Raw genomic sequence first — 25,622 nt, 5'->3', positions numbered from 1 at the left:
GAACTGTTTGCTTCAAGGAACAGCATTTAGTATCAGAAGTGACGAGCGACAGACCCCAACTTCTGGGTGAGCTCATCTCTTCCAACATCTTTCTTATCGACCAGGACCTCAGTAACTGGAAGTTTCTGTTAACTGTGATGTTTTTAATGAATTCAGCATTTACATATATATCGAAATTATAGCAGAGGTTTATTCACAGAAGCAAAGAAAGAAAGGGGAAGGGAAGGAGGAACTAAATCAGGAACACATCTTGAAATACTTACTCTCAACATCATCTTATTCACCCAGATTTACACACGTCTGCATGATATTCAGAATATTGACCCTTAGATAATTAAAGATCATGAATCTTCAAACATAGATTATTTTCACTCCCCTTCACAGATTTTTAAAGTTTCTTAACAACAAAAGCTAATAACAAAAAGGCTCCTGGTTGTCCCTTGGTTAATGAGAGCATTAACCGGGAGTTTCTACTCCTCAAGGGTTCCAGTTCATCCGGGACCTACACTAACTGACTTAGTTCATTCGAAGATAGTCAGAGTCTAGTGGTTAGGCATCTACACTAGGTACCCTGGATACAGCAGGCAACAACCTGCTTATTTCCAAGTATCTTCCCACGGCCATTTGGGACTACTGGTACAGCAGGAATCTCTCCAGCAGTTCTGGAAGATGGAGTTCGTGGATGGTTTGATGACATGCTCGACCCAAGCACTTCCGGACACACAGGCGGCAGAGCTGGGAAAGAGCAGGTGGGCCTGGGGAAGAAATGAAAATGTGTGAAGCTCGTGGCAGTGGGGGTGGGGGAGAAGGGAAGACCAGAGGACTGGAAGAGGCTGAAATGTTCTACAAGCTTAAGAGAAGCTGGATCTGTACGTGGATGGCAGAGTGATGGAGCAGACACTAATACACACAGGGACCCCAGTTTGTCCCTCCGGGTGGGGACACATTTAAGTTGACCCTCTAAAGGTAATTGTATTAGTGATATTGAAGAGTGAGGCTAACCAGAGGCAAGCCAGAGATGAAGCATGCGGTCTAAAGGGAATGCACTTCATGTCCACCACAGCCGAACTCTGGAAAGAGCCCAGATGTCCACCGACAGAGGAATGGGTAAAGAAGATGTGGCATATCTATACAATAGAATATTACTCAGCCATCCCGAAGAAGGAAATCTTGCCATTTGCAATAACGTGGACGGAACTAGAGGGTATTATGCTAAGCAAAAGAAGTCCGTCAGACAAAGACAAACACCATTTGATTTCACTCATATGTGGAATTTAAGAAACAAAACAAGAGGATCGTAAGTGAAGGGAAGGAAAAATAAGACGAAAACAGAGAGGAAGGCAAACCGTAAGAGTCTCTTAACTCTACAGAATGAACTGAGGGTTGCTGGAGGGGAGGTGTTGGGGGGGTGGGGTAACTGGGGGATGGGCATTAAGAAGGACACGGGGTGTAATGAGCACTGGGTGTTGTATGCAACTGATGAATCACTGAATTCTACCTCTGAAGTTAATAATACACCATAGGTTAATTAATTGAATTTAAATAAAAAATTTAAAAAATAAATAAAGGGAACGCCCTCTATTCATACACTGTACGTGCCAATGAACGTGATAATACTGGCCGAGGAGAAAGCACAAATGGAAGCGCTGAGCGGGCAGGAGCCTGAGACAGAGCTGCCCAGCAGCGGCCAGCTGCCGAGCGGGTGTTGGGGCCTGTATGGTCACAGAGGCCTCCTGGACCTCCTGGCCCTCGCTGCTCATGAGGTGGTGGCTGGGTCTCAAGTCCTACTAGGAGGGGCCCTCCATTTGCACGAGGCTCCCAGCTCAAGAGAGGATCTAGAGAAAGGACCCAATTCGCTTAACCCCCATTATGCCCAGAACCTCAGTCTCAAGGAAGCTCGTGGAGTCATCACACCCATGGCTTTGAGTGGCTGAAGGAAAGTAAGGAGAGCCAAACTATGTCTGAACAGGACAAATGAGGTTTGGGCTGGAACACTAGTTTGAGGCATTTGTAATGTCCCATTATTCCCTAATCTGTCTCGGTAAAGATCTCTTCAAGTAGACCTGTGTGGTTACTGGACGACACAAAGTTGTCCTTGTCAAGAAAATCCTACCATAACAGGATCTTGCACCCCATGAGAAATGGTGCCCTGCATATGCAAGTAGCCAGATAACATTTGATTTGATGTTTCCAAGGAGTAGCCATGTGATAGGAGCAGCAAATAACGGCCCTCGGTCAAAATCGCGGGAAGTCAGAATGGAAAGCATCTCTACCTGCCACCAAACTAAAGGTCCTCTGGAAAACAGTAGCGCAGACGAATTGTCCAGTCTGCCTACAGAAGTTCAGGCGCCAGAGTGAACTCTGACATAGCTGGCGCTCATCCTTCTGGAGGAAGCAGCTGTATTGATGACAGCAGATGACAGAAGAACTTAAATCCTGGACCTGGAGACGTTTTTGGTGGAAGAAAAGAGGAAATGTGACGAGTGCTATAAACCATCTTCTCAGCTAAGAGTCGGAAAGGACCTGGTATTTCCAAACAGGGAGCTGGAAAGGAAGATCGTGATTCTTCAAGCAGACGTTCAAATAAAGAGCAATCCTTAATGACCTAGACCACTGGAGATAACCTCGACCAGTGGCACTCCAAGTGTGGCCTCGGACCACAGCATCAGCAGCATCACCTGGGAACCCAGTGGGTGTGCAGAGTCTGGACCCCACGGCAGACCTCCTGGATCCAAATCTGCATTTTAACGAGACACACCCACCCCCCCACCCCCCGACTGTGTGATCTGTACTCACGGCAGAACTCAGGAAGCACTGACCTAGAAAGTATGCCTAAAATTATTGAACCAAGCATTCCACTTGGAAGGCTTAGAAGACATGAGGGCGGATTCATAAGATGGAACCGGTGAGTGAAATAAAACCCTTCTCTGCCAGAAGCTGTTTCAGAAGGTTCAGGATAGGGCCAGCATAACATTAAAGAGTGCATGTTCCGGGGTTAGACTGCTTGGCTGGAATCCTAGTTCTAGGGTGGAGTCATATGACCTGCTGCAAGCCAGTATCTCTATGCTTCTCTTCTCCCATTTGCACCTGGGCTAGCACCAGTTACCCTAAAGTTCTCCCTGCTTTCAAGTTTTCAGAATTCAGGGAGATTAATCTACATTTCAAATTCAGCTCAGCGCCCGACACATGTATAAAGCTGAATAATTACTATTATTCTTTAATAGTCTCCCAAGCATACAAATGATCGGTAGAGGCTCGGATAATGTTCTCTTTCTGTATGGACTTTGCATGGCTCGCTTTTGAATCTGGAATGCAGAGCGTTTGAGAGACTTGCCTTCTCTCCTCCGGCATCTGTAGCTCCATTAGCCCGTGGTGGAAACGGGAGCGAGGCAGGGGCGGGGGGGGGGAAACAGACCAGGCAAGCAACTTCACCGTTTAGTCCCGGATCGGAAATACGCACTCCGTGTCCACCCTCCAGCCTCTAACGCGAGTATCGCGAATTTCCCCGAAAATGACAAAGCTGAGTCTTGGTCTACTCAGCTGTGCACTTAGGCCAGGATACACGGGGCAGTTCAACCTCCTCGTGGTGAAAACCAATTTCTCTGATTATTTTCTCGTTATGGAAAACGCACTGCGATACACCAGCCGTATAAATGCCATTATGCGATAAGCATATAAAGTCTCATCCCAGCGATGCAAGTGAGACCTGCTGCCTTGCCACACGCCACTCCCAATTAAACAGAGAAAAGAACAAAGGTAAGAAAGTCTAGAGGGAAGACAGGAAGGAGAGAGCGCCGATGCGCTTAAGGGGGAGAAAGGGGCACCCAGCCCTTGCTCACCTTCCCGGAGCAGGAGAGCCTGCTCCACGCTGCTGTTGGGAGCGGCCAGATCCAGCGCGCTTTTGCCCTCGGCGTTTCTGCACTTCAGGGGAGCCCCGTAGTCGGCCAGCAGGTGGATGACTTCCACACTGGACCGCCTCGCCGCCGCATGCAGGGGCGTGTCCAGACGCTGGCCGCGGTCCACGCTGGCTCCTGAAGGAAGACGACCGCACGTCAACGCCAAACGTCACCGTGGAAATACCAGGAGCCTAAAACACGGCAGCTGCAGATAATGGCAACTGAAATGTCATGACGTATTTGACAGATCTTGGAAAATGCAGGACTTAAGCCCAGAACCTCAGCAATGGCTACTGAGACCGCCTCAAACTATTTTGATGAGAAAAGTGAGGAAAGATATTTTTAGTCATTAAAAATACGTTACTCGCTTTCCCGTAGGAACTGTGTGACAAACAAAATTAAACATTTGCGGCTCCTTTCACACAGAATTATTGTTTTGGTTTTTGGCAAAGGGTAAAGTGAAGTTTCTTTAGTATTTCTATTATTCTGGGCTCAAAAAAAAAAAAGATTTCTGAACTACTACAGGGAGTAGTAAATGATGGGGGATTAAAAAAAGACCAAAAAAAAAATCTTGGAGATAAAAATTCTTATTTAAAGGTTCTTAGTACAGAGTCTACCTTTATGTCAGTAGCTAAGTTTGGGGAACCTTTAACTAAATAATAGTTTCAAGACATTTTGCTTTTCCCTGGACTCCCAGTTTCTATATATGCGTTTCAGAATTAAAAAGGTTACTAAGGGGGCACCTGGGTGACTCAGTCCGTTAAGCCTCCAACTCTTGATTTCGGCTCAGGTCACGATCTCAGGGCCATGAGATCGAGGCCTGCATTGGGCTTCACACTCAGAAGGGAGTCTGCTTGAGATTCTATCTCTCTCCCTCTTCCTCTGCCCTTCCCCCCACCTCTCTCTCTCTAAAATAAATTTTAAAATCTTTTTAAAAAAATAATTAAAAATAAAAATTAAAAGGTTACTAAGGATCCTAGCAGAATTGGTCTAAAGGAATCTATGGCAAATGTCTGTTATTTTTGCTATGGGGCATCTTTCTGATAACCACGCCTAGATTCCCCTCTGGGAAACCATCCCCTCAGATTCCCAGTTTCAGGTGTTTCCAGTAAAGCCCAACACCACAGCATAGACTGACATCTAGGCCTAAGCCAATCACCGCATTGTACTCTCCTGGCCACCATGATTGGCTCAGAGATGGGCATGTGATTTGTAAGGAGCCAATGAAATAAAATTGTTTTTTCCCACTAGGACTTATGGGAAAGAAACCCTTACCCTCTTCTTAAACCACCAAGGAGAATCATACCAGGTAAATGGAGCCAATATCAAAGGAAGTAGACACTCATTTCTTTAGAAAAGTTCTGTTTCAAGCATTCCAACATCAAATATTGTCAGAACTTTATCCAGCCTGACAAGAACTTTGTCTTTAAAGCCATAGAAAGCCAACAAAGTTAATAGGTTCCTCTCACAAAAAGATTTCTGGAAGTTACCTAATTCTAGAAGTTTCTTCACACAGTCTACCCTCTGGTAGGTGCAGGCCACATATAGGGGAGTTCCAAGCTGAGGCAGTTCTTGGTCAATGTTAACGTTATTTGCCAGCAGGATCTCCATGCACTCTCTATGACCTGGTGGAAAAAAAAGATAACCTTACTCAAGTAAGGGAAATATTGACTATTTATAGAACAATAGACTTGCTTATCTGGAATGGGCTTTAGAAATAACCTAGATTTTTTTTTAAGCAGAAAAATAATTTGCGGGGGGGGGGCGGTGGATCTTAGAAAACTCCAAACTCAAAACCATTAAAAAGAAAAGCATGCCCATACTTCCCCACTTAAATTCCCCTTTGCAGCCCTTGAGGTACCTTCAACAAGACTAAGGGCTCTAAGGAGCACAGCTGAAATCACTCTCTACAATGAAGCCACCAGTTTATAAATAGAGGCTGCAAGATGCAGACGGGTGAACGACTTATCCTATTATTATCCTGAAAAGCCAGAGCTCAAATGCAAGGCCGGGCCCTGATCCCTCTCCATTACAAATCCCTCATTCTCTTCTTCACCCATGTATGGTCTCACCTCCTTATTTTGGTTCAGCTGGAAGACACCTCTGAGAATAAAAAGCCTCGAATATAGAATATATTCAACTGCACTTTCAAAGCCTCAAATATAGGATATATTTAACTGCACTTGCAAATTCGGTGGCTAACAAGAAGTATGCAGACAAGCATTGTCCTCGGAGACGCTGCCCAATGAACAGATTTGATTAATTTGCAGCATACGAAGGACTTGATCAGGAGCAAATACTTCTAGCAAAGAATTGACGGGAGCAAAGAATTGATGGGAGCTTATAGTTTGTTCTCTTTGAAGATTTAAGTGCTTTCTTTAAAAAAAAAAATCTTACCATCACTTCACCAATCTTTTCTTCATAAGATAACATAAAAGCAAGCCTCATCTCAAACCAGGTAGATTTATCACAAATGCTAAATTAAGTAGAAATATGCATTAAAATGTACAAATAAGGATCCTATGGATCCAAACTATTTGTTCACATACATAAATATTATACTGGGATTCTAGCATCAATATGTCAAAGCATGGACTCAGACTGACCTAGTCTGTTGGCAGAGGCTTAAAGAATCCAGAACTAATCTCTAGTCAGTACCTAAAACTGCCTGGTAAATACAGGATATCTAATAAGCATTTTTAAGTAATTCCTGATCCTTTTGATTTTTTTCTTTCTTTTTCTTTGCAGAGGAAACTGAGCCTGGTCTGAGTTAAATTTAAGTACTCACAGGAAGATTTACGAAATTAATATATAAATAATAAGCACTAATATAACAGTATCTAAAACAATTAATTTGTTATTTATTCTTCCATTCCATGGATGTGGGTCCCTAACATACTTGTAGATTCAGAAAAAAAAATACATAGAGACGCATGCATTCATGTGTTTATGATAAGCATGTATATATTTTGTAGGCACACAGATACCAAACACTCCAACATAAAACCATCCAAGTACTGCAGAATTATTTCAGTAATTCAAACCATTCCCAATATTTATCCATTTTTAAATGTTTGGATAGAAATGTAACTAACAGATGAATTTTTACTTCAAATCAATATTTAAAAAATTTTTAAGACTTTTAGATCATTTCCAAAGTAGACCATTTCCCTTCAACTTAAAGGATGTACTTGGAGTTTGGGAAATGACCAGCATCAGTTATTAATCAATAGAAGTTTATTAAATATGTATAAGACATCAAAACCATAGATACATTGAGATTTGGGCCTTTTGTTTCATTTAAAGTAATCCACAAAGGGAAAAAAAAAGACAAAAAAATCAGACTCAAATACAGAGAACACACTGCCGGTTGCCAGAGGGGAGGGGGGCGGGGAGCTGGAGGGGGGCAGGGAGCTGGGTGAAACAGGCGGTGGGGATGAAGAGTACACTTGGGAGGAGCACCGGGTGATGGAGGGAAGTGCTGAATTGCTGCTTTGTACTCCTGAAACTAATACAGTACTGTGCATTAATTATACTTCAACTGTTAAAAAATGGGAAAAAAGTAAAAGCACAGGAAAGAAAAATCTGCTGCAAAAAAAATTACCAAGTGACATGTTTAATAACCCGGGGCAAATCTTTCATTATTGCCTTTGGAAATAAAGACTTTCGTCCCCAATTAGACCAGCCAAGATCAGTGTTCTAACTTCCCCATTTTATTTCTTATCTCAATATAAGAGAATAACTCCACCACTGGGTAACAGAAATGTTGCTCTCTCGGCGTGACCTTTGACAAATGGCCTTGGCCTGTCAGTGATACCTTCTTGTTCATGTCTAGCCAATGCATAGAGTTTTTTAAAACCTCATTTGACTCTCATTTCAAAAGTAACTGAGAATATAGGAGTCCAGAATCAACTCCAAGATTTCTAATGCCATGCTTTTTAAAGTTGCAACTTTTTTCCAGTAACTAATGACCTTGAAGTCGGCAGCTCATCTAGAAAGAGTATATTGCTTCTTGCGGACAGTTAGGTTTAATCTTCCATTAGGGATCCTATCAGCCTTGGCTTTCAGACGCTTTCATAATTTATTTTACTGGCTGATGTTTTATGGGCTTTGGGAAGATGAGCTGTTCTTTTCAAGTAAAGACAGAGACATAAGCAAAGTACGACTCTTGGAAGTCACCCCTGCCATCCTGACCGGGCCAGCTGCCCCAAAACACCAGGAAAAGCTTCAAGAAAGGGCTGCCGAGAGACTGACTCCCCAGGAAATGTGACATCTGAGAAAGCCGTTCCCAGGTCCCAAGAAGGGCGGCTGCATGCCCCACGGGTGTTTCCTGAAGGTTCAGGCACTCTGAAGTTGGTGCTCTGGGATTCTAAGCAACACGTAGCCTACCGGTGAAGGTCTGGCTGTGTCTTGCACGGTAACCACTGTACTGCTGCCGCCTGCACATCGGAGTGAGCCCCCCCCATGCGGTGCGTGCAGTGGGATGGCCCGTTTACCTCTCTTGACTGCCTCGTGGATGGGTGAAGCCAAGTGCGCCTCGGGCTGGGCCTTGGCTCCGAACTCCAGCAGCACGTTGACACACGCGGCGCTGCCGCTCCGGCACGCGTTGAACAGGGGCGTGGCTCCGTGAACCGTCACTCCGTTGACCTAGTGGGGAGCAGAGACCCAGAGGATTTGCCACTTTTCTATCACCCTTTCCAAGCGTGTACTCCTGTGCGTCTGCCTGGAGGAAGCTCCCAGGCTGGTGAATGAGGGAGGGAACGCTACACCCTTAACAGTATTACGTTTTTTAGCTGCCAGTAGCCTATCAAGTCTCACCTGTACGTAATATCCCAAGTGGGGCAAAATGGGAGAAAGCTTTTCAAATGTATTCATGGGTGTTCCAGAGCTTCTTAGGAGCCTCCTAATCATTGAGGAGTTGTCCTGTTTGGTGGTTAAGTACATGGCTTCTGGAATCATTAGCTTGGGTTCAAATCCCAGCACCCTCTCTTCTACCTGTTCAGGGATCTTGGTTGGGATACTAACTTTCTGTGCCTCAGTTTCCTTAAACTAGGATCATAAAAGAATCAACCTCATGAGGTTATTGGGTGGATCAAGGGAGTTACTACAGGTCAAACACCTAGAACACTGCTTCAGGCCGAGTAAACATTTAAGCATTTGCAACAATTATTTTCACTTTCCATTAATAAGGATCCGACTCCCGCTCCCAACCATGAACAAACATGGCAGGAACCAAAAATGCTGGGAGAAACCAGGTCCTCAAATCTGTGCTTGCAAAAAAAAAAAAAATCTCAGCAATTCCCCCACAGTTCTGTCTCTCTTGCCACAGTTCTGTGTCTCTGGCCACAAAGGTCCTTACTGGTCTATAATCCATACACACCGCATGTGCCGGCAGTGACTCCCGACGAGATCGTGATCAAGCCAAAGGCACAAAGAAAATAGCCATCAGTGCGGTGTCCCTCGCTGCCTTCCGGGGACGTGGGAGGCATCTTTGAGTAGTAGCAATAGATTGGAATGAACGTCAGGGAACCAAAGCATTCTAATGGTGGGGAGGCTCTGACAGGATCGAAATGGAGGACAATAAAGGCTTGATGTCAAACCATTTGCCTCAACAACTCAGGATACATAATCAGGATCCTAAGTTTCTTTGTTTCAGAAACAAAAAAAAGAGGGTGCCTGGGGGGCTCAGTCAGTTAAGTGTCTGATTTTGGTTCAGCTCGTGATCTCAGGGTCTTGAGATCAAGCCCCGTGTATGGCTCCATTGGGCTCAGCTGGGAGTCTGCTTGTCCCTCTTCCTCTGCCCCTCCCCCTGCTCATTTTCTTTAAAATCTTTAAAAAAAAAAAAAGAAACAACAAAAGCTATTTCTCCACAGTGCCACGATAGCCCCTGTTAAATTGGAACGTCAAACAGGAGATGCTAAGGTGGCAGAGACAGACAAGGACAGGGCACAATGTGTGTGAATTCATACAGTCTAGGGATTTCCGACCGATTTACATTTTTACTGAAAAATATCGGGTGGGGCTGGTTTGATTTGACTTGTTTTTACTGAGAATCATCCTCATCCTCAGTCCCAAAGCCGTCTAATTTGACTTCCTAAGTTTCTCAGTTCAGGTCAGCAAACATTTATTGACCACCTATTAGGCGCCAGTGTTTCTGAAGCAAAGGCGGGTTAAGACAATCGCCTCTCCGGAATCGGTTGAATTCTATCAGGGAAGACCCACACAAACGGAGATCATTTTGACACGATACTAAGTGCTTTAGATCACTCTAAGAGCAAGACAAAAGAGAGGACAGACGAGAGCTATTTCGGAAGTAAAATGAGCAGGATGCGGGGATTCATTAGTGGGGGAGAGGGAAGATCAGGCCGAGCCCAGGTTTGGAAGGTGGGAAAGCACGAGTACGTTTCGCGGGGGCTCTGAGACTGGACGGGCCGGAGGAGGGGCCGGTCCCCCACGAAGAACATCATAAGCAGCGTTTCAGATGCACTGAGTTTGAGGCACCCACAGGGCTGCCAATTTTGAGGAATTTTCTACTGATCGACCAACTTTCTTTGATTCTCTTCTTCTGATTTAAATGTTAAATAATACAGTATCGACTGTTCCCTCATAAGACTGAGGCCAAAACCAAGGGACCGTGTCTTACTCTTTCTTTCTCCTCCACAAAACCTCCCAGCTTCGTACCAGCACACACTCCTCTACAAAAGGATGCTGTTTGCTCTTTTCCACCAACAGAAGGAAAGGGCCCTCTGGGGTGCCTGGCGGGGGGCGGGGAGGGCGCAGTCAGTTAAGAGTCCGACTCTTGGTTTTGGCTCAGGTCACGGTCTCAGGGTCGTGAGATCGAACCCCACATCGCACTCAGCGCGGAGTCGGCTTGGGTTTTTCTTTTTCCCTCTCCCTCTGCCCCTCCCCCCACCTAAAATCAATCAATCTTAAAAAAAAAGGAAATGGCCCACACCCAACCTCACCCTTATCATTACACGTGAGCTAAGTAGTAACGTAAGGAAGCGCTACCTAATAAAAATGCATGACCACTGTGGCATCGGGAACATCGCTTTTGCCCAAGAAAGACTTTCATATTCAGTTCTACGTGTAGAAACCCAACTTCCACATAAAATGCAAAGAAAATCTCCCATAAGCACTTAAAAATGTTGCAGCTCATGAAACAACACAAGGACTGAAATTAAAAACCAAAATTAGCAACAAAATGATAGCTTGCAACTAAATAAATGTCACTGAGATTTTCAAAAGTTTTAATTTTACAATTCCGTTGTGATATCTGTGTTACAACACAGCAGCTCAGCCACTCCTTAGCCTTGAACTGAGGGTACTGGGTGATGTAGGGCAGCGTGGAATCACCTTATTGTATACCTGAAACTAATATAATGCTGTATGTTAACTACACTGGGGTTAAAGATAATATAAAAATAAAATAAATATACAAAAGAAAAAGAGAAATAAAGGTAGAATTTCAAAAGAAGATAAAGTTAATTCTGTTGGATTTTTTTCAATGTATTATTTACTAAAAGCTCATGTGATGATTTTGCTCAATGAAAATAATTGTTGGTTTAGGGTGTTGCATTAAGAGTGTTTCTGTTGTTGTTCGTTTAAATTGTGTTCTTTTTAATGTTTCCCAATCAATGTCCCAAGATCGGTTTTCAAATAAGTTCGGTTCCAGTTGATCTTTTGAAACTCAGCATCACAATTTTCAAAGATTCTTGTGAATTACCTCATTGGAATGTTCGCCCAGGGGCACAGAGGCTGGAGAGGGGAGGGACCCGCAGTGTGCGGGTAGCTCAGGAATGTGCACGCAGACAGGGCCAGACCCGCCTACACCCCCAGGGGTGTAGTAGTCTGGAAGGTAGCATCTCTGTAGACGCTAGCAGGTGCAGCTGGGCAGACAGAGCCGCGGGGTGGGGGTGGGGTACTCACGTGCGCACCATTTTCCAATAAGGCTTTAGCGCAGGCTACGTGGCCTCCAAGGCACGCCTCGTGGAGCGAAGAGACCCGGTTAATGGTCACGAGGTTCACGTTGACGCCCTAGAATTTGAAGAGAAGGGGTTAAAGGCTGCATTAGCAATAGTAAGGGAAGCAACTCCTGGACTGGAGAGTACAAAGGCAAGTGGACAGGGCTCCTGGGATCCATGAGCCATGAGCCGTGAGCCGCAGTAGCAGCATTGCCAGGGAGGGGGGAGGGGGGCACGCAACTCCGCTGCGTGGAGCGCGCTCTGCAGGACCAGCGTCTAGGGGCCGGCGGCTTCTCCCAACCCTCATCTCCTTACCCAGGCCCAGTACGTCCCCCTCCTCTTCCTGCAACGCTCCACCTTCCTCCATGTGACAGATGACAAGATCAACTGACTTCAAGCCCTGATTTTCACAACTTGGCCCTTACCATCCCTCCCCCCGCCCCATGATTACCACTTTCTGTCTGGGAAATGAGTTAGGTCCCTGCCGGTCCCTCCGAGCGGAGTTCTGCTCCTGATTTCCTGCCTCCTCACTGGCCCGTTGAAAGCTTCCAAAACCTAGTGTGTGACCCTGAACCCCAAACCCCCACCTAAGTTGCCAGACCTCCCTGGTGCTGAGGGCATCCCTGCTGTGGCCAGCCGCTGGGACTGCCCACGACTGCGGGTCCCTTCATCTTAGGGCCTATGCCTCCTTGGTCCTGTCCACTCTTGTGTCCTGAATATGGCGTCACTACTCTAGAGCCGTGCTACAGATTTCAAATTGGGTATTTAATACAATTAGAAAAATCTTGTCCTTTTCCTATATATGATTTCCTTTAAAAAAAAAAAATAAGATAAACAGGCTAGTCCACAAGGTGGCAGCAGTGCACTAGAAAAAAAATTGCATCTGGCACACGTTCTCAGAATCCCTGCGTCTCTGCGCATGTAATGCTGGACGGGCCTGAAAGACCATCTAGAGTGAATCACCTCCATTGTGCACGAGGAAAGAGAGACGCAGACAATTCCAATTATTAATAAGACTTAAGGCTCCCTAGCGGTGGATGACAGCCAGCCTGAGAGTTAGGAGCTCCTGATTCCTGGTTTAATGTTTTACTCCACCACGATGTATGTGAAATAGAGTAAAAAATAGAATAATACATTTTTCACTAGGGTGTAAGGGTGAGGAAGTGGGCATGCGCTGAGAAAAAGTTGAACTTTTCTCCGAAGAACGCTCCTCACACATTTAAGCACACTGGTTTACAGAAACCAACATGCTTATGGAGTATAGTTAAAGGGGGGCGCCTGGGTGGCTCAGTTGGTTAAGCGACTGCCTTCGGCTCAGGTCATGATCCCAGAGTCCCAGGATCGAGCCCTGCATCAAGCTCCCTGCTCAGCGGGGAGTCTGCTTCTCCCTCTGACCCTCTCCCCTCTCATGCTCTCTCTCCCTCTCTCTCTCTCTCAAATAAATAAATAAAATCTTTAAATAAATAAAAATAAAGAAGTACTAAAGACAATGTGGGATCCTGGATCAGAGCCTGGGAGAGAAAAAGGAGTCTGTGGGAAAACGGGTGTAATTCCAATAGTCTGTAGTCAACACTATTGTACCAATGTTAATGTCTTAGTTTTGACTGAAGTACAGGGTTATATATGATATTAGCACCAGGGGAAGTTGGGTGAAGGGCATGCGGGAACTGTCTGCACTCTCTTCACAACTCTTCTTTAAAATTATTCCCAAATTAAAAGTTTATTTAAAAAATACTAATAAGGGGGCGCCTGGGTGGCACAGCGGTTAAGCGTCTGCCTTCAGCTCAGGGCGTGATCCCGGCGTTCTGGGATCGAGCCCACATCAGGCTCCTCCGTTATGAGCCTGCTTCTTCCTCTCCCACTCCCCCTGCTTGTGTTCCCTCTCTCGCTGGCTGTCTCTATCTCTGTCAAATAAATAAATAAAATCTTTAAAAAATAAAAAAATAAAAAATAAAAAAATAAAAAAATAAAAAATACTAATAAGGGGTGCCTGGGTGACTCAGTCGGTTAAGCGTCTGACTCTTGATTTCAGTTCAGGTCTTGATCTCAGGGTTGTGAGTTCAAGCCCCATGTTGGGCTCCATGCTAGGTGTAGAGCCTACTTTAAAAAAAAAATACTGGGGCGCCTGGGTGGCTCAGATGGTTAAGCATCTGCCTTCGGCTCAGGTCATGATCCCAGGTCCTGGGATCGAGACCCACGTCAGGCTCCCAGCTCAGCTGGGAGTCTGTCTCTCCCTCTCCCTCTGCCTCTCCCCCTGCTTGTGGTCTCCCTGTCTCTCTCTCTCAAATGAATAAATAAAATCTTTTAAAAAATACTAATAAAAGTGTCGAGGTGGGGGGCTGAAAGGGAAGAGGTGGATGTAAGACTTTTCACCTTTTAATTTCATTTTAATTTTCAAACTGTGAATATATTACATATTCAAAATAATCAAATCAGATCAAATTTTAAGTGCTTAGACATAAGCAAGTCATAAAAATCAAGTACAAAATCCATTTGATCATTACTGGCAGTACTGTTTTCCTTTTGTCTCTACTTTCTTAAGAAGTAACCCAGCTCATAAAAGAGGAAGTAAAAAAAAAAAAAAGGCTTGTGTGCATACGTGTGTGTGTGCACACGCACACACACACGCACACACACAGAACCATGCGTCCAGCTGTTTAAATTCAAAATGGTAAGGAAGCCAGGTTCGGTGGTAGCTAGGATGTGGAAAAAACATGTAATGAATCGCCTCCTCTATACACATGTAGACTCTAAAACAAAGTCAGTGGAGCATGTACACTTTCGTTCATTCACTTTACAAATATTTACCAAGCCATTATTCATTGTTCAAGGTGCGAGGGATACAGTCATCAATAAAAATGAAGTAGCCTTAATAACTAGGACTTTAATGAATCTTCCCAAAGGAGTAAGATTTACCCATGTCAACCTATTGTAATGTTTGCTCCTGAGATACTGTATCATCCGGGTAGGCAGACTCTAAAATGGCTCCCGGTGATCCCTGATTCCTGGTTTTGGCCCACTGCGTACTTCCTTCCCTTTGAATGTGGGCTGGATTCACTGACTCACATCTAATGAATAGAATATAGCAGAGGTGATGGGATGTCACTTTGGAGATTAGGTTATGCTAAGACTTCCTTCTTAGGCACTCTCTCGCACTCTCTCTGGAGGAAGCCAGCTGCCATTTCATGGCACAGCCCTGTGGAGAGGCCTTGTGGCAAGGAGTTGAAGCAGCCAACAAGTCCACAAGTGAGGGTGGAAGCAGATCCTCCCCCCTCAAGCTGTGAGGCGACTGCAGCCCTAGCTGGTACTTGGCTGCCTGCAAGAGACTCAGAGCCACAAGCACCCAGCCAGGCTGCTCCTTGGCCCACAGAAGCTGCGAGAATCTCTGCTGGTTGTTTTCAGCCACTGCGTTTTTGGGGTCATTTGTTATGTGGCGGTAACTGACTAATGTGGTTTCAGGGCCGTTGTTAGGCACGCTGAGAGAGTACGGGGTGAGTTAATGTGAGAAAAATTTGAGGGCATCTGCTGTCCCCCTCACAGGGAAACTGCCTATGGGGTCAAGGCAGGCCCAGAAGAGGGGGAGGGTGCTGGGCATAAAAAATGAGGATATGTACATGTAGACTGGCTGCACGGGCCCCCAGATGGGGCGAGCAAGACCTCTGCCACAGCCAAAGCTCCGAAAGCGCGATGCTGATTATGGCGCAAGGGCAAAGGAGCAAGTCTTCGGTTTACTTACCTGTGCAATTAAAGTTTTAAGGGCCAGTAAGCGCCCCTGGGCGGCAGCTTCATGAAGTGGGGATCGGTCAGCCCAGCAATCTGAAACACATATCGAGCTCAGAGTCAAAGTCTGGAGTCTTCTTCTGGCTGTTGCATCACGCTGCCCACCCACCGTGGGAGGGGTTTGGGGAAGACAAGGGAAGCTCCTACCACACATCAGGCTCTCTCACCAGCCCCTTTCAGGGTGACGAGCCACTGAGTGTACGGCACACTGGTCTAGCGCTGTGTGCGGAGAGGGAGCACAGACCATCTCTCTCACTCTTTGGGGGGCAGTTTTCACAAGCAATAGATTTAGTTCAAATACGTATTGCCCAGGACCTGGGTCTGATAGCTCTAAATAAGGCAAAATGAAGGGCAAAGCTGGTCACTGAGCCTCCCTGCTTTCCCCCTGCCCCCGCCTCCCACCCTCACCTCTACCCTGAAAACTCAACAGCCTGTACCCCACGATGGAGGCTGGAGGATCAGGGGAAATGGGATGGTTCTCAATGCCCTAGGTAATTGTCTCGGTTTCATTTTGGTCATGAGGCGTATCTGTTAAAATGATGCAGAATAAGTACGGTTTTTCAGATGACACAATCTTCCAAAAATTTCCTGCGGGCAGTTGGGCGTGATGGCTAAGTGCAGAGCCCGTGGGACCACACTGCCTGGGGTCATGTCCGACCTCAACCCCTTTCTGCCAAGAGGGGCAAGTTACTAAAATTATTTTGACCTCGATTTCGTGACTTGTAAAATGGGAGTCTAGTAATTTGGTATTTAGCAAGTGCTTTGGTCTCTAAGTAGGCCAATAAAACACATCAATAATGTTAGGTACTCGACAACTTATGATTAGTAAGTACACATGGCAGGGTGAGTATTTTTTTTCCTGTACTCACTTGTTAGTAAACAGGCTAACCAGCTTCAAGGGGCATTTGAGAAGTAACCCTCTTTAAACATGCCAAAGGGCAATCATTTGTTTGGGATGAACACCTGTTCAGTTTGCAAAATTTCAAACATAATCGTGCTCTTCATTCACCCAATAGCATGTAACACAATTTGGATTTCACACAAAGGGTCCATCTTATCAACCTCTTCTAGGGGATCCTGATGGTGCCAAGAATTTGGATTTTCCTATACCAGCGACCTTGGCAAACACAACCCCGCCAAAGATGGGATTACGAGAGTGTGAAATAACTCAAGGCCACAAGGACAGAGTGAACTTCTCCAACAGATGAGAACCCGGGCCATAAACATTTCAGTAGTCCCTCTTCTTATATTGCAATTCAATTTTTACCTTCTCTTAACTCTGAGGTTATAAAAAGAGGGAAGGCTAAAATGAACTCCACAGGGTTGGATTGAAATTGGAGTCGTTTGTACAAAAATGTGATTCAATGTATGTATATTTCTATTTCTATTCATATTTATATTATTTTAACAGGTATTGGAGAAATGGCTAATTTCGGGCCCAGGCCAGGAAAAATACAAGATGGGCCTTGAATACCTTGCTGGGAAGACAATGAATGATGGGATATGTCAAAAAGACACGGGGCTTCCACTGGTCAAACATGGGATGACCTGAGCATCGAAATTAAATACGGTAGTAGGTGATTATATCCTATCAAATAAAATAGGAATCTCTAAGTCCTCACTGATATAAATTAATATATAAATAGTGAAGAGGAAGCTCTTCCTCACAGAACGCCAACTGGGGAACGTAGACGAAATCGTCAAATCCGACTCAAGTTATCTCCCCACAAAATAATTACTAGTTATAAAGGAAACACAGGCCATTTCACGGTGAAACAAAATTGTAGATACCACCTTACCCAGGGGATCCAAGTTAACGTCAGAAGTGATGGGACAGATATTAGCACAGTGTGCCACGGGATGGACTGCGATGGGAGACATCATGTGCTGAGGGAATGCAACGAAAAAAACCACACCATAGCTTGTGTAATATTCCTGCTTGAGATGCATAACCCAAATCTAACCCCGAGGACACTGTGAACCAACACAACATCCAAAGGCCCGCATGGGATCCTTTTGCTCTCAAGGACATTATTAGGACAGTTGGGTAAATAGGAATGGCGTCTCTGGGCAAAGAGGAGTGGGAATTCTTTGTACCATTCTTGTAACTTTTCTGTCACTTTGAAATTAGCTCCAAAATTAAAAAGTGTGATACACACACATACACAAATTGAAACTAATTTATATATAAATTTATCTATATACACATATAATCACTGCTGTTTTCATATTCCTGGTAGAATGTGTGATGCTTTTATAAGAAAAACAGATAACAATTTTAACATGTTAAAAATCTTGTGCTTGTATCTCTACTTGTTCCTGAGTCAGTTAAAAGCTGATGGAGTATTTTGAAATCTCTTCCGACATTTATAATTTGCATAAGCTGACAATAATGAGATAATGAATGCATATAATCCTCAATTAGTCAGCCTTGGCTTTCCTCTAATACATCTCCACCTCATTCAACATGAACTGTGTTTCGGACACGTTGCCCTCTTGCCTAATCACTCTTGGAAATGGACACAGGCACTGGGGTTGGAAGGACAGTCTTCATCCACAGAGGGCAACTCAGCACCCTGACCAATGTAAGAAGCAAACCCACAGCCACAGCTCGGTTATTCTTTTGTTCCAAGAAGAGCCAGTCAACCCGAGTCACCTGAAGGTATGCTATAGAAGTGTTTGATTCAAAAATAAAAACAAGGTTTACATGGTAACTTGCTACTGTGAAATTGGAATACTAACATGAAATGGCTTTATTATTTTTAAAACTTACCTCCAGGTGGGCTGTGGCATCCCCTTTCCTTCTGAGAAGCAGGAACCTTACCCACATCTTCGTCCTGTTTCTAGTAACTTCTGTCACTCACCAGTCCCATAAGACCCACTGCACACATATAATGGAGAGATCTCAAACCTAATGTTGAGTGAAGGAAGTGAGACACAAAAGAGCACGTGCTGTGTGACCCCTTTCCCTCGCGTACAAAAGGGGCCCAACTCACCTGGGCTGTTAGGAGTCAAAAGGACCCCAAGGAGGGAAGGGGGCTGACTGGAAGAGCAAAGAGTAGGGGCCATGCTAAGAAGACACAGTTTCTTGCTCCTGGGAGCCGACACCTGATCCCATTCGCCTTGTGAAAATTCATGCAGATGTTCGCTTAGAATTTGTGCCCTTGCCTGTATTTACAAAGTGCTTCAACAAAGAGATTTTCAAACCACTAGTCTCCGGGGCAGTCCACTTTAAACTACAACCTCTGCTCTTCTGCCTTCCCCAGCCCAGGGCACGGCCCTCTCCAAGCAGCTGCCGACGGAGGAGTGTTCTCACACGCGTCCCCACCTCCTCCTTCTAGGTGCCAGCTCCCCCAGTGCCTCCGGGGTGACGAAAAGAGAAGGGAAGACGTCACTCCGGTTCACTGCAAGAGGAGGCCAGTCTCACTCCTGGTCTCACTGCAGGCTTGCCCTTCCTGCCGGGGCTCACTTCCAGGCCCCCTTCCTATGTATTGGCCTTGGGCCGCCTCTCCTAGTGTCCCCTGTCAACGCAGCACCCTCTGACACCCCCGACTCCCACACCACACCTCGGACGTCATGGCAAGCCTGCGGAGTCTTCTTCCATTCCACCATGAAAGCAGGCGTGGTGAGCCGTCCGGGGCTTGTCTCTCACCACAGGACACCTCTCCGCTTCTCTTTTCCCATAGGATAGGCCTAGGGGGCAGCTCAGCCCAGGGGGGCAGCTCAGCAAGTTGCCTGAGCGGACTTCCACCTTGAGAGGGAAATACCAAGCTCCCCTCCTGCCAGAGGCCCCTTATCTCAACTTGTATTTCTCCTGGAGCCCCCACCCTTGGCCTTCCAGAGAGGAGGGTGGGGAAGAGACTTGCTTCACGAATGGGAACACCCCCAAAATGCATGCCAACACATTCGCCCCACATGAAGAGATCCCACTTGCAGCAAGTGGCAGAAATAGCACCAAACTCCAAGCTTTTGTGACTTAGAGAACACACCCTGCTCTAGTGTTTAGAACTACTGGCTTTCAATGCCGCCTCACCTCCAGGCCTATTTACTGGCCCGGGATGCTTAGCTCTACCCACCGTCTCCCCATACCTAGCATGAAATGAATCCACTTGTTATCACCTTAAAAGCAGAACTCATTTTTGCTTCCCAGCTGGAAACAAAACCACTCTAAAGGAAGTCACCTTTCCAGTCACACTGTTTTCCAGCACTCGCTTCAAAGGACCTTGAGTTTTCACACAAAACCCTTTCCAGCAACTCTGCCATGGTGGGCTCTGCTGTTCTCCTCTTCTTACTCCCAACACGCAGTCTCTCACCCTTATCATTCTTGTTTTCAAATTGGAGCTAATTGTGAGAAATGAAGGATAAAAGTTATTTGGCAGCTAGGGACTTTTTCCATTCCTTTCAGGAAATATCAACTAAGCTCTCCAAAGAAATGAAAGCCCAAGTAGAACTCAACCATTCTCTTCTAAGGCAGCCTATTTTTAGTCCGTTGGCGGACTGCCTGTGTCACAGGGCTGCAAGCACATTAGGAAGATAGTTTACTGGACAAATATGTGGACTTGTTCCTGATGAGGTGTATGGAAAATGTTCAAGTACTTTTTCATCCCCCCGCCTTTGACTTTTTCTCAGAATATGATTTATATCTCTAGTTCTCAGATTCTTTGAATAACAATTTCATGACAACTTCTAAAACCACAGATTTCAATAGCAAAATCGGTTCCGAAGGAATATAGTTGTCTGAGGGCCAAGTATTCAAGATAAAACCTATTATGACTATTTAAAAGTATATTTTTTCCAATTTTCCCCTTCCTAATTCCAACAAGTATTTAAGGTTACTGGTTTATTATTTTTAAAGAACCACCTAACTGGTTATAATCTCCAGCGCATATGGAACAATCTTTATTCTCTTTATTCAAGTTCCAAAATTATATGAAGCAATATCTTCTCCTGCAGCATCTATCAAATTAAAAAATTCAAAAGGACTCTCAATTTCGAACCAAAATCTACGCAAGAGCCTAGCAGAATTAACGGTATTTTAAGTCAAACAAAGGTAATTGACAAAAACCCATATTATAGTAATTTCATGGGATACCTAAAATATTATAATTAAATTGAGTTAAAATGCATACTCTCTAGAACACACAGTTCTAATCAGGAGATGCACCGTGGTCAACGAACATCTTTCTGTAGGGTGTTAGAAAGAAGGTGCCCTTGAGCCCATCAGGAGCAGGAGAGCCGAGCTAAAGGTAGCAGGTGGTGTGGGCAGAGCCCCTGCTGAGGACTGGCTGTCCAAACTTGGGAAAGCCAGCAGGCACCTGTGAGAGGTCACTACGCAAAGGATGGCTGGGCCAAGGCTTGAGAAGCCAGCCAGCAAAACTGAGCAAGGGTAGAAAGCTAGGCAGAGGATGAGGCAAGAATGAACCAAAAGCAGGAAAAACCTGTTGGAAGGGGAAGGACAGGAAAAAGGAGTCAGGATGTTGAGTCACACAGAGGCGTGGCCATCAAATCGAGGTGAGTCTTTTGAATTTAGAACAAGGACAACTGATTCTAAGCGTTAACACTTAGACAAGAACTAATCTTTTAGATTTGGCTTCACATAAACTTTTTTTTTTCAAAAAAGAGTGCAATAGTTCCCCAATCTCTTATCTGCAATTGTAAAATCGCCCAGATTTTGAAAACCAAGCTTTCCCCCAAGTTGGATGCAAACTCCTTTGGCAGCAAAGCATGGTGAGGACTCAGGTTAAGCAATTTATTCTTTTTCATTTGTATTTCTGCTTAGTTTAAAATATCAAATATAATACAGAAACAGAAATATCAAAATGTTTGATTATGGGAGTGCTGTGTAATATACACCGTACACACCGTGCAGTCTTTCCAGTATCCCCGAAACTCCTGAATCCTGAACCACATCTGGCCCAAGGGTCGGGAAAACAGATGAGCAACCTGTAGCTACACTTTATTTTTATCAAGTTTGATGACCAAGCCCTAGACTAAATATAGCTTCAATTCTGGCCCAATGAGCCAAGGCGGAAAAATCATATACCACGTCTGTCAGGACAAAGTGCCCATAGAAATCTCTGTGGGCTGAAGGTGGGGGCCAGTGATTCATCCAGTGCTTGAGATGCAGCGCCAAGGGCCAATGACAATGTTTTAAACTTAAATATATATGTATATATAATTGACCAATCACACAAAGAAGCCCAAAAAATCAAAAAACCAGCCAACCATAGTTTACCTCAAGTCTGGTAAGTTATCAATAAATGTAATAGTTTAAGCCACAAAGACCTATTGAATGATGTATTCCAGAATATGAGAGTCCAGAATTAAAAAAAAATTCCAGAAGATTTTACAGCCCCAAAAATGATCTTTAATGAGGGACATGTTGCTAGGTGTAGCTTCCAAAAGAAAGCGTGCCAGGACCTATGACAGGCTAAACTCTGCCCTGGCTGAGTTTTTAACTATGCTCCCCTTGTTTTTGACAGCTCTGCTGATAGTTTACAGGAACATAATATGCTATTGGAATCAAGAAATTTAACCTTGGACTGAGACTTTTCTAAGTCAATTAGCTAACTTACTGATTAAATGTCACATATTTTCCCAACCGACATTTGTCTGACCCGTAAGCAGCGAGGAGAATTTCCGGTTTGAGCTGAAGACTGGCACAGAATTTTGTTAAGACATCTAGCTTTAGGTATACAGCATCTGGGGGCGCCTGGGTGGCGCAGTCGTTAAGCGTCTGCCTTCCGGTGTTCTGGGATCGAGCCCCACATCGGGCTCCTCTGCTGGGAGCCTGCTTCTTCCTCTCCCACTCCCCTGCTGTGTTCCCTCTCTCGCTCGCTGTCCCTCTGTCACATAAATAAATAAAATCTTAAAAAAAAAAAGTATACAGCATCTAACTCCTAACAGTGTCAAAAGAAGAAAAGCACTGTTTCTGGCATGTTGCTGCCTAATTACAGAAAGCCTTATTTACCACATCTGGATATACTGTCTATTATATATACGTGTGGGTGGGTGTGTGTGTGTATTCAAATACACACAAAGTCACCCACATACACGTATCTGTATACATAGAAAGGAAATTAAACTGAGAAATTAGCATGTACTATTCTCCCCCTTCCACCTCGTTAATGATAATCAAAAAAATACGGTTTTGACTTTATAATATCATGCAACTTGCAAATTAAATGAATTTTATCCTAGGAGCTTGACCAAAGGAGGACACATGAGCTAAAGAATGAATGAGCTCTATTTAAGAGATTTGTATTATGGCTCCAGGCCTAAATCCAAACCATGTTTATGTAGGTTTTGACTATTATTGAACCTTTTTAAGAGTGTACTTAATTCAGGATGACAAAGACAGACACAATGCATGTGAGCAAGAGGACAAAACATTCTTAACACACTCCTGTCAATACGGGCTTTGCTGAACTTTACCTCATTTAAACCGTGAGGAGGATCGATCTACGAGAACATCCATCCTGTGTTACTGAAACTCTTAGAAAGCCCCTGCCCACATTTACACGTTGAATCAGAAAACAGATTTTCAGATCACGCTTAACTCGAAATGAAAGAGAAACTTTTTTAAAACCAGTCGAAGCAACATACCTCCCTGAAATGTGTGACAAATGTAATCCCCAAAAGAAACTGCTTTCCACCTTCCGGGCCTTCTGACAATTCCTGAAACTTCAAGATTCTCCTCATTTCCCCCAGTGAATTGAAGCATTCTGAGGCTTTGTCTTTGGAGGTCTTATTTTTTGGGGGGATGAGACTGCCGTCATCTAGTGTCTTCAAAGTTGTCTAGTGTATTGCAATCACACTGCACAGGTCTATTTTGAAAGAGAATCCTGGGTGCAAATTGACATGGATACTAGTTCAAGAATGATGTCATCCTGGAACCCCTATGAACACTAAGAATACAGAGGGAAATTGGGAACTCTGTTTACGAATAAATACTCCTCTACCAAGTGACCATCCCAGCAGCAACAAGAGTATCTGATCCATTTACTTTTGTAGCAATTCCCTCCAGTTAAGGTAAATCATTTCTTGAGAGGACTGGAGAATAAGTCCTACAGAGCATGAGACTTTAAAATGTTTTTCTCAAATGTTGGCATTTCATCTTAGAAAAACCTTTGTTTGCAGAGCTTTGCACAACGCCGTGTATACACGGGTTTAGTGCAGGGTTTTTTTCTGACAGTGATGAGTAGGTAATGGATTCGAATTGCAAATGACAACACAAAAACATAGATAGCACGCCACATTTGCTGCTTTAAATCAGATTTACTGGTCATTCTATTTCCTGAGGACACTTAGTCTTGTTAGAATGCATTGTTAAAGTCTGCTTAAAAATATTAAAGAAAATAATCCCATATAAGTCGTTTTTTAGGTTAGTAGAAATGAAGTTTCTCCAAATACTCTTAGAATGCCACTACCTTATTTACTTAAGTAATAACCACTAACCAAACTACAAACTTGCAAAAAATAAAGCTGAAAATCCTTCAAATTGGTGCAGTCAACATCATTCGCTACTTTAAATAATAATTTTTAAAACTACCCACACAAAGAAAGCCAAAGGATAAATAAAATCTGCCCTCTAAAAATATTACTCATATGAACTATCTAGAAGAGGTTTTTTAAAAAAAGATTTAGGAGCAAATCCATGTGTTTTTACCTGAAATTCCACCATAGATCTCTTCTGCTATCCTAGCCGCTTCTTTTCTATTTCCTTTGACGATATAGAAATGAGTTAGGAGAGCCAAACAAACTTTAATTAGAAGTTTGAAGAAAAAAAAAGTAGCAAACATTGTAATAAAAATGTTTTTAAAGCCATAGGAAACAGGACCGTCTTCCATTTTGGCTTACAGTCTGTGTAGGTTCTTGGTACTGCAAAATCTCACTGAGTTATCACTGGTATCATATGACATCTATTTTCAACTTTCTAACCCTTGGTGCTCCTGTTACTGAGAACTCACTCGTACATTCTAAGCTAACTGTGATTTGGCGGCTGCATGTGCTGACTTTCAGAGCAATGTGAAATGAACTCCAGAAACTTCCTTTTAGACCTGCATTCCTCAGTGCTATTTAACACACAGGATTTCTGGCAGGATCTTTTTTATTCCTAAATCCCAATTTGTGCTACATTACGTGGGAAGAGAGCACTGGAGAGAAAAAGCAAACTTCTCCGATCCCATGGGGACACAGCAAGTTCTCTGAAGTGGGAAGTGTTGGCCCCAGACCATTACATTTTCTCTCCTCCCGCGGTTTTGGGGAGATAATGTCCCAATCTAAAATATGACCAGTTAAACAAGACCATTTACTCTAAGGCAGTATTTAGTAAAGGGCTCATCTTGGATGCCTCTCCAAGTGGATGTGTCAGATTGAGGGCATTAGACCACTTGCTCTAATGGTCTCATCCATGACAACGTCCGCTAGCAAAGCCCATCATTCATTTCCCATTTCAAGTGTCAGTAAAGGTGGTGCCTCGGACTGGAATATGGGCGTTCTCCTTGACCATGGAAGAGTTACAGCGAAATGGATGAAGAAGATGCCCTATGTTCTAGGTGAATTATCCAAAGATTCTGTTTCAAATACCTTCTCTCGTTGGACAGTATTCTCTTGCAGCCCTCACTCTTCAACGTGCGTCAGTGGGCCAATACAAGGGAAATCGACTTATTGTTCATTTCCCTCACCTACAAAAATTAGATGAGGAAAATCCAGGTCTCCTCTTGCATTCTTAGCTATATTACATTTTCAAAAATCTCTACAAACTACTGAAAGAGGCAAGCCAAAAAAAACTGCAAAAGCAGACTAAAGAAATCTTACTTACTAAATGCTTTATGCAAAAAATATGGAAGTTTCTCATAGCACTCAGGCAAATTAGAATGACCACCTCTATGAGAACTGGCTCCCTATAGTCCGGGGAGAGGCTGATGTGTGAGCAGACAGCATTGCATCCCAGTATACACTGCGTCCATTTCAGTGTATT

At 44.2% G+C, this 25,622-nt stretch overlaps 1 protein-coding gene across 4 annotated transcripts; it reads right to left on the bottom strand.

Annotated features, from left to right (window-relative positions):
* Positions 1 to 170: 170 nt before the first annotated feature.
* On the bottom strand, positions 171 to 24,525 carry ASB11 (ankyrin repeat and SOCS box containing 11). 4 transcript variants are annotated; one of them, XM_045805053.2, is made up of 9 exons: positions 23,246 to 23,393; positions 18,414 to 19,981; positions 17,440 to 17,527; positions 15,597 to 15,676; positions 11,826 to 11,933; positions 8,393 to 8,543; positions 5,387 to 5,521; positions 3,840 to 4,031; positions 171 to 755 (listed from the first exon to the last, which is right to left on the bottom strand). In XM_045805053.2, the coding sequence occupies exons 2-9, from the start codon at positions 18,468 to 18,470 to the stop codon at positions 631 to 633; spliced, it is 936 nt and encodes a 311-aa protein (XP_045661009.1). In that variant the 5' UTR covers positions 18,471 to 19,981; positions 23,246 to 23,393; the 3' UTR covers positions 171 to 630. The 4 variants fall into 4 exon arrangements, with proteins under 4 accessions (XP_045661009.1, XP_045661011.1, XP_045661007.1 ...); XM_045805055.2 differs by lacking the exons at positions 17,440 to 17,527; positions 18,414 to 19,981 and adding an exon at positions 24,309 to 24,446 and having other exon boundaries at positions 23,246 to 23,484; XM_045805051.2 differs by lacking the exon at positions 18,414 to 19,981 and having other exon boundaries at positions 23,246 to 23,481.
* Between the last annotated feature and the right edge of the window lie 1,097 nt (positions 24,526 to 25,622).

Source organism: Ursus americanus, chromosome X (genome assembly GCF_024610735.1).
Source record: "Ursus americanus isolate L20-20 chromosome X, mUrsAme1.1.p, whole genome shotgun sequence".
Lineage (NCBI taxonomy): Eukaryota > Metazoa > Chordata > Mammalia > Carnivora > Ursidae > Ursus > Ursus americanus.
This window is presented reverse-complemented; position numbering and strand designations above follow the sequence as displayed.

Coding starts and splice junctions, on each gene's coding strand:
- ASB11 (XM_045805051.2), bottom strand. CDS start 23,341: ATGAGGAGAATCTTGAAGTTTCAGGAATTGTCAGAAGGCCCGGAAGGT. Junction 4,032..5,386: donor GAAGAAACTTCTAGAATTAG/GTAACTTCCAGA, acceptor GTCTTCCTTCAG/GAGCCAGCGTGGACCGCGGC. Junction 756..3,839: donor GGCTCTCCTGCTCCGGGAAG/GTGAGCAAGGGC, acceptor TTTCTTCCCCAG/GCCCACCTGCTCTTTCCCAG.